This window comes from Glycine soja, chromosome 12, assembly GCF_004193775.1.
Source record: "Glycine soja cultivar W05 chromosome 12, ASM419377v2, whole genome shotgun sequence".
NCBI lineage: Eukaryota > Viridiplantae > Streptophyta > Magnoliopsida > Fabales > Fabaceae > Glycine > Glycine soja.
The window spans coordinates 10,896,969-10,905,871 of record NC_041013.1 but is presented as its reverse complement, the minus strand read 5'-3'; the positions used below and the strand labels follow the sequence as shown (position 1 = coordinate 10,905,871).

Genomic DNA, 8,903 nt, shown 5'->3' with positions numbered 1-8,903 from the left:
TGTTCATAATTTGTTTTGTATAATTATGTAATTGTTTAATTGGGATTAAGAAATCAAAAGATATTTCTAACACACCTAAATCTCTTGTTTCAATTGAATTAAAGAAAGTTATTTGTGAAAAGTTTTAATTTGGGTCTAAAATCGATTTAAAACCAATTCAACCCCTTTTATTGACTTGTATTTCCATGTGCTATTATTTTAAAAAAGTTTGATTAAAAAGTATCAAATAATACAGGAACCTACATATAAATTTAACTTTTTTTTGTCTATGTGAAAAAATCAAGTGGACATTTGTTTTAAGGTACAGTTTTATTCTTGGAAATCAATGAAATATTATGTTTAGAGATGTTATTCATGTGAACCTATTTGGTTGACAACTTGGCGTTAACAATTAAAAAAATATTAATTTAAAATTAAAGTAAAGAAGAAATGTAGAAAAATATAGTGAGAAAGAGTATAATTATAAAAAATAAATTTCATTCTCACATAAATGCACAATACATTTATTCCATCATGAAAATAAGAAATAAGGCAAATAAAAATAATTTATATCCTTAAAAATAATTTTTCAAAAATTATACTCCTTTCATTCTTTTTTATTTGTCTTTCAAATTTTTTATGCAGAAAACATAAAAGTACTATACAGTTTTTTATCCTAATAAAATAGTTATAAAGTTTTCTATTTTATCTTTTTTTCATTTATATTTCTCAATAAATACATGTCTAAATTAATTAAAGATTATGTTAAAATTAAGGATATAATTAATAAAAGAGTAATTGATATTATTCTAAACTTTGAAAACAAAAAAAATAAATAAAAGAAGATAAAAATCTAGAAATTATGAAAGATATGAAGGAGTATCAAGCACCAAAATGAGTTATTTCTAAATTGTTTTTTTTCAAAAATAATTTTTAATATTTTTTTAACTAATAAGCATTAGAGATTTCATATTTAACACCCAATTAATTATCTTCCTTCTAAATCAACCCATTTTGGAATAAAGTTTTATTCCTAATTATGATTCCAAAAATCTTTTTTTTAATACGGTAAGACTTAAATATATTTTTATTTCCTTAAATTTGCAAAACTTTTGGTTTTGATCTCCCAATTAAAAATTTACTCTTTTTTAGTCTCTAAATTTGCAAAATATTATGTTTAGTCTCTTTGAGGAATTAAAAATAACATATTTTTAATCCTTCAAAATGCTAGGGATGTTCGCAGTCCAGGTTAGTTTAATTGTTAGATAAACAAAATCATTCAAACAAAACATACAAAAAAGATGTTTGTTTGATTTGATTTGTTTTAAATATAACATCAAATTCAAACTAAACCAATTTTTGTAGTTTGGTTTGGTTCAATGTTATGATTTTTTATTTTTTAATCTATTATCATAATTTAAAATTCATCAACTAAACTTAATTATAGTATATTATATAAAAAATGATTTTTTTATATTAAATCTTGTTTAACATACTTTAGTTAAAAATAATTATTTTTACTTCTATTTATCATTAATATAAAATGATATCATGAACCCTTTTTGCAACATATCACTTTATTAACAATTTTTAAAAATACTAATATATCTTTTTTTAATACATGAAAGTAAAATATGCATGATGATAAAACAAATGAAAAATATAAATTATTTAGTACTTATTATTAATTACCATAATAAACATTAATATAATTATAATATACAATTTATTTCATTTTGTTTAATTTTTTTATAACAAGATATGAAAACCAAACCAAACAAAATAAAAAAATACGTGATTTTTAAGATTTTTTGTTTTTGTGATTTATGATTTAACATTGTTATTTTTTATAAATTTGTTTAACGATCTATCAACAGTTTGATTCGATCTAAGCAAATCTAATATTAAAGAACTAAAATAATATTGGATGAATTTAAAGAATTAAAAAGAATAAAATTTTATTTAAGAGACAAAAATTAAAAATATCACAAAATTTAAAAGATTAAAAAGATATAAAGACAAACTATAACTTCAAACCTAGGTTTCCATAGACTTAGATATGTTGAGCAAATGTGTCGAGCGGCTACTGATCAATAAAATATTGTCAGCAATTGCAAACAGAGAAAGCGACACTTTTGTCTATATTCGTAGGTGGTAACAAACATAAAATTGACAAAATTTCTTGAATTGAAAATAAAAATGACACTTTTCTCCAATAAATATAAGAGTACATAAAATAAAAATAAAACAATAATACATAAACCAACGCGCGCAATTTATTGTTATTTTAAATTTAATTTACTTAAAAAAATGTGCACTCTAATATTACACTAGTTATCCTAAAAAAAAATAACACTAGTTAAATGAGATTGTATAATGATTTTCCTTAATGAAGTATACTATTGAACATTATATTTATAATATTTACTAACCCATTAGTACTCATTTATGATTAATTTACTCATTCATCGTTAGCATATAAAATCTTTAGTATAAATTTTACCATTTTTTTTACATTTTCTCTAATTGAAAATTAAACATACATTAAAAACATGTTAAAAAATTTAAATCTATTCATTATTTAAAATTCAAAACTCAGAAGATTAATTTTAAAAAGAGAAATAAACGAAAAATAACAACTAATATAAATTTATGAGCTATGTTTTTCTTCAAGGAGGTAAAATGCTTGTACTTCCGAAAAAAAGTATTACTCCTATTTGTAATTTTTTTTACCTTATTAAGTTGTAAATAATAGAAGCAAGAATAGAATAAATTATTTTTTAAAACTTAATACCTTTTGTATATTTCAAATTAAAAAGGTATAAAGAAAATGTTAAATATTAATGTTTAAAATTATTAGAAAAGTAGAAAAAGACTTGCCTCGTGCAGAGTGCGACCTATGTTCTATGTGGCGCCACGTCAGGAAGGTTATCCATTCCGGAAGGGAATACGAGTGTTGATTAAAATTTCTCTTTTTATTTTAAAAATTTAATTTAATTATTTTATAAATAATTATATTTTAAAATAAATAATACAGTAAAAAAGTATTTTAAAATAAATAATTATATTTTATAAATCAATGATAAATTTTTGTAGATAACATATTGAAAAGAATACAGTAAAAAATTAAATTTAAGAATGTTTTTAAGGTTCAGTAATGATAACAAAATTCAGGATTAAATATTTGGTCCTCAAGAATTTGTCAAGTTTTATTTTAGTTTTTTTAAAATTATTTATTTTTGGTTTTTATAATTTTAAAATATATCACTTTAATTTTTCAAGTGATTTAAACTTTAGATAATACTTTATTAAGAGACATAAACTAGTTTGGATACCGATTATAGAATAAAAAATGATACATGTCAAAATCGAAAAATCAAAACAAGATTTTTTTATATTTTACAAATTTTAGAGAGATAAAAACCGATTTTACTCTAAAATTTAAATTGAGGAACTCGTAGAAATTATTCATAGATCTTTTTATTACTAGAAAACCTAGTGGAACAGTGGTTTAAATTGAAGGGCATTAGATGCGCTGTATCATTAATGGTTTTTTCATAAATGGGTGTACAACCAGCAAAATTAAGTATCATTAAAGAATTGTTGAAAATTTTAAACATATTGATAAAAAATTAATTTCTAATTGCATCCTTAAATAAGGTTTTGTCGAACAAAATTTTACTAGTACCTTAAATTATATGCAGATTAATTTCTTTTTTTTAGAGGCAGATTAATTCCTAATTATGACACTTTTTTTAAAGGTCAACTAGACACTTTACTTATAACTAATAGTTTAGCTCGTGCATTGGCATGATATATATTTATTTTATGATAAAAAATATTTTAAATATATAAATTATATTATAATTAAATTTTTTAATAAATAAATATTTTGAATATATAAATTATATTTTAAATTTATGATAAATCATTTTTATTGTGATAAATTATTATTATTATTATTAGTTATTGATTTTTTTAAAATATTCAAATTAAAGTTGAAACTAAAGATTTTGAAAATTATAGATGAAAAGAGATTAAAATGTAAATTAAATCATTTAGTTGATTTTTAAAATATAAGATGATATCTCAAATGCAAGTTAGAAGCATATTTGAATTTTAAAGATAATATATATATATATATATATATATATATATATATATATATATATATATATATATATATATATATATATATATATAAGTTTTTATAGTCGATTAGTTTGTTAAATAGGTATTAAGTGTGCCGATGATAAACAATTTTTAATTTCAATTCCTGAGTAATGAGTAATATAAGACAATTTGATATACGAAAATAACTGTCATGGGAAATGACAGATAGAAATATGAAAAGAGAAAAAAAGTATATGTATGATAAAATAATCCATATACAAAACTTTATATTTACTTTTGTTATCATAAGATTTATCACATTCATTTATCGCCTTTTCCCCGACGAATTCATACCTTAACCACAATTAATTTAAGTTAATAATTATTATTCTATTATAAAATCTCATTCTCCCAACTCTTCTTTCCCTCGTACTCCATCATTTCTTGTTCTTCTTCCTTCTCTTCATCTGTCTCTACCCTTCTACGCAACTTTCCTTCTTTTCTATTGAGCTTCCAAATATTCTCACGGCTTGCTATAGTAGTTGCACCCTCCAAACACAAACTGATTCCCTTGTCTTTTCATCTGTAAGTATTCAAACCTTTCTCTCTCTCTCTCTCTTCATAGGATGTGATGTCAAGACATGGGGCATGCAGTTTCGTTTTTGTTTTCCTTAACTCGCCTTCTTTATTTATGCTTAGCCTCTTATGTTCATCTGGGTGTTGAAATTTTCAATAAAAAATGTTTTTTTTTGGTGAAGAATTGCTTGGTCTTTAATGGACGCGCTTTAACTTTACGCACGGAAACTGATAAGGTAACTTCATCAATACTCGTGTTGATAATTGAGATCCTGATTTCTATGTGTCTAATAGATGGAAATAAACACCTTTTGCATCTCACTTTATTATGTTCAACACTTACACACGCCACCATATTCCATAGTTCATAGGTGGTTGAATCTTGTTTTCTCTCACGACAGATCTAGAAAGAAAATTGTTTAGGCTGTGCTTGATTTATGTTTTATAAAAACTGATTTTAGTTTCTACTAAAATTTATGTAGTGTTAAATTATTTTAGAAAAATAGTTTTTAAAATAAAAAAGTGAGAAGGGAATAGAACATGCTCTTAATTTCTAGTTCCTGCAAAAAGTGATTTGGTGATTGATGATGGATATCAGAAGCTTTTGTATTTTCCCTCTTGTACATGATAACATGATCTGCATGATGCATGATATCCCTGAGATTGTGGATATTGCTTTCTTTGTTTTTCCAATTTGTCTTTTGCTTTGAGAGATATTATGCAATTGACTTGCAAAATGTCTGTAACTGTCATTGTCATTTTTCTTGCAATCATTGGCAACAAGTGATTGTAGTCTTGTAATCTTTTTTACCAGAAACCTTTTTTTCCCCAAAGAGAGGATTAGAGATTAAATGCAGAGTTATTTTTAACGGATTTGGACACTGTGATATGGTTAGTTGTAGAGAGATAAATACAATTTTTCAGAAATATAATTAGGGTGCAGTACAAACAATGGTGGTGAGTTCTTAATTGATAAAAATCAAATATAAATTGTTTACTTCTTTCTCCGACATAACCATGTTATGTTATTTAATCACATGAAGATAAATAAAAATAGAATAATTATAGTTGCCCCACCGACTTTGTATACACAGTAAGGCCTGTGATTAAAGCTATTCTCCATGTATTTTTTTTTGCAATTTATGGGAAAAAAGTGGTTGGAGAGTTAAATGGGTTGGTTCTTCCCAAATTTGGCATTTGACACACTCTGGCATTAAAATATAGCTATGTAAATTTAACTTTTTGAAAACTAGAACTCTGAACATATTTTTGGTAGTTATAAGGAGTGGTTGCCACCCATAACTTGAACTTATCAACTCTAGCCAAAGTCGATCCCACCCTAACCAACCAACTGAGCAATGCCTAGGTAGTTGAAAATAATTATCATATAGAAGGTACTTTCCAAATTTCTGTGGATGTGGTTGCTACTTGCTACTCCAATATCATGGTGTAAACCTTTTGGTTGGTTCCCAAACTTGGATTTTTTTATTACAAATACTAATTATTTTTGTGGAAATTTATAACTAAATATGGCTAACCAAGTAACCATTTATTAAAACACTGCACTTCATTTGGTTGGTTGATATGTCGCTTAATTTTGTGTCTTTTCCATTTACATATTCCACATTCACTAATTTTGAGAAACATTGAGTATACCATAGATGTGGGGATGGCTTTAAGTAGATATATTTTTGGTCCATGGTATCTACTGACTTAAATTGCTTTGCCAAACCATCATGCTCAGCCACAAGCCACAAGGAAAATAATTGTACCATAGAAGGTTGACATTTTTTATTTGAACCTTTAATTTTGAGTGGTTTGTAAAATTTAAACCCTCTCGTACTAACAAAACTCATTTATGAAAACTATGAACTAATCTGCAATCACTTAAGAGACACTCATAATTCATACTTGTGCATTTCAGGTTCAGGTACTTGTAAGAGAACATACTGTAAAACTAAAAGGAAAAAATGGCCTTAGATCACTTCGAGGAGAGTGTGCACCAAAAAGGAAATTGGAAATCTTCCAGTGAAATCATTGCAGATTCTGGTAGAAATGCCTCTGGTAGCTTTGACTGCAACATCTGCCTGGAGTGTGTTCAAGATCCAGTGGTGACACTTTGTGGTCATCTTTATTGCTGGCCCTGCATATATAAATGGCTTCATTTTCAAAGCACCTCTTTGGATAATGAAGAGCAACAGAAGCCACAATGTCCTGTATGCAAATCAGAAGTTTCTCAATCCTCCCTTGTTCCATTATACGGCCGCGGCCAAACCACAATACCTTCTAAAGGGAAGCCACATCAAGTAGGGACTGTCATACCACAAAGACCTCATGGTCCCAGAACACTTAACATTAGAAGTGTTTCCCAACCGATTTCTCAAAGTTACCATCCCTATAGTAATCCTTATCATCCTCAACAATTCAACTCGATTCCAAGCGGTTACACCTCACCTATGATTAGAACAAGTGGTTCAATAGACAACACATTTGGAATCTTTGGAGAGATGATATATGCAAGGGTATTTGGTAACCACGTGTCAAACCTCCATACATATGCCAATCTTTCGGGGACCAGTAACCCAAGAATGAGAAGACATTTAATGCAAGTTGATAAATCACTCAGCAGAATAAGTTGTTTCCTCCTTTGCTGCCTAGTTTTGTGTCTGCTCTTATTCTGATTGCTATTTCGTTTTCATCCTTAGTTATAGTACATCCGTACTTAGAATACGTTCATTCATGATCCAGATGTATTCTATGTTAGAGTAGCTGCAAATTAATGCTGAGTTATGTGTAAATTACCAATCTCTCTACGAGCTATATGAAATGAATAATGATATTCTTATACCATTTTTAGAACATTTTTTTTCTGTCTCTATACATCACATTGTTCATCTTATCCCACACTTTTTTCTTTTCTTATCCCATTTCTTTGCTAATTGTAAAAATTCTGCGGGAGTAGAGTTATACATATGAGAGAATAGATGGTAGTATAACTTGGTATTCCAGACGGTACTACACTAGAACAATCCACTGAACTCCATGAAGAGTAATTGGATTGAAGTTTATAGCAGGTGGTTTAGTTGGAAGGTGAATTCAATAATCAATACACCCTGGAACAAGGAATCATAACTTGGCGAGTAAACTAATAACGAATTTCTTCTAAATAGGTAAAAACTTTTCAATAGAGGCTTTGGACTCTACACATTTCGCCTCAACTCGCCTTATAAATAAGTCATTGTCAGTAGTGTCAGTACACATTTATGACATTTATTGTCACTTCGCTAAAATTCTCACTATTTTTAAGTGTTGGAATGCAGTTGCAAGTACTCTAACCCTTTAGCACCGACCTCTGCTATGCCTAAAGAGAGGACACTACTACAAAAGTAGGTTTTTACGACAGCTATTCTAAGACGGTTCTATAGAACCGCCTTAGAAAACAATGCGGTGGCACTTTTGTAATTATTTCTATTATAATTGTTATTTACGTCGCGGGTTCTAAGACGGTCATAAAGAACCGTCTTAGAAAGCCACATGATGGCAATTTTGTAATTACATCGAATGAACACAACGACGGTCCTTGTCTATGACCGTCTTTGTTCATTGTGTAAAAAATTAAAAGTGGCTAGGTCACGCGTGCGTCCACTCCCGAAAAGCTTACTTCTCTACCCTTGCGCCGCTGCAGCAATGTTGATGAACTCCGCATCTGGCGGTGACGCTCCTTCTCGCGGTTTTGATACGCCGACGTTGGACCTTGTATCAACGGCGCTGCTCCACGCGATCTTCGAGCATGGCGGGTACACGTGCGTGAGCATGGCAACGCTAGCGGAAAACGGCGACATTCGCACGGCGGAGGCGGTGTGCGAGAGGGCGTGGGAGCAGCTGCACTCGGGGCCGTGGCACTCGGTGCTGTCGGTGTGGCGCGAGGCTTACTCCATGGCGTGCCTCCTCGTGGCGCGCCACCACTACCACAACGGCGAGTTCAAGGACGCGCTTAGGGTTTTGGATTTGGGAATCATCATGGGAGGCACGCTCCTCCGTAAGGATTTGGACTCCGCCATTGAGAAAATTTCCAAACAAACGAGGAAGAGCGTTAGGGTTTCTGATTTGGGGAACTCTGAGCATCGACTCCTCGATCGCAAATTGGGTTGGGGAACAAAGCACTTTTGATGGCTATGCCATTGCATATGCAGTGAGACTCCACTTTTCACTGTTCTTGTCTTAAATGAAATTTT

At 29.0% G+C, this 8,903-nt stretch overlaps 1 protein-coding gene across 2 annotated transcripts; it reads left to right on the top strand.

The window, feature by feature from the left end:
• The first annotated feature begins 4,508 nt into the window (after window positions 1–4,508).
• On the top strand, window positions 4,509–7,544 carry LOC114379864 (E3 ubiquitin-protein ligase RMA1H1-like). 2 transcript variants are annotated; one of them, XM_028338654.1, is made up of 3 exons: window positions 4,509–4,677; window positions 4,851–4,904; window positions 6,593–7,544. In XM_028338654.1, exon 3 carries the CDS (start codon window positions 6,639–6,641, stop codon window positions 7,347–7,349), a length of 711 nt encoding a protein of 236 aa, XP_028194455.1. In that variant the 5' UTR covers window positions 4,509–4,677; window positions 4,851–4,904; window positions 6,593–6,638; the 3' UTR covers window positions 7,350–7,544. The 2 variants fall into 2 exon arrangements, with proteins under 2 accessions (XP_028194455.1, XP_028194456.1); XM_028338655.1 differs by lacking the exon at window positions 4,851–4,904.
• The last annotated feature ends 1,359 nt before the right edge of the window (window positions 7,545–8,903 follow it).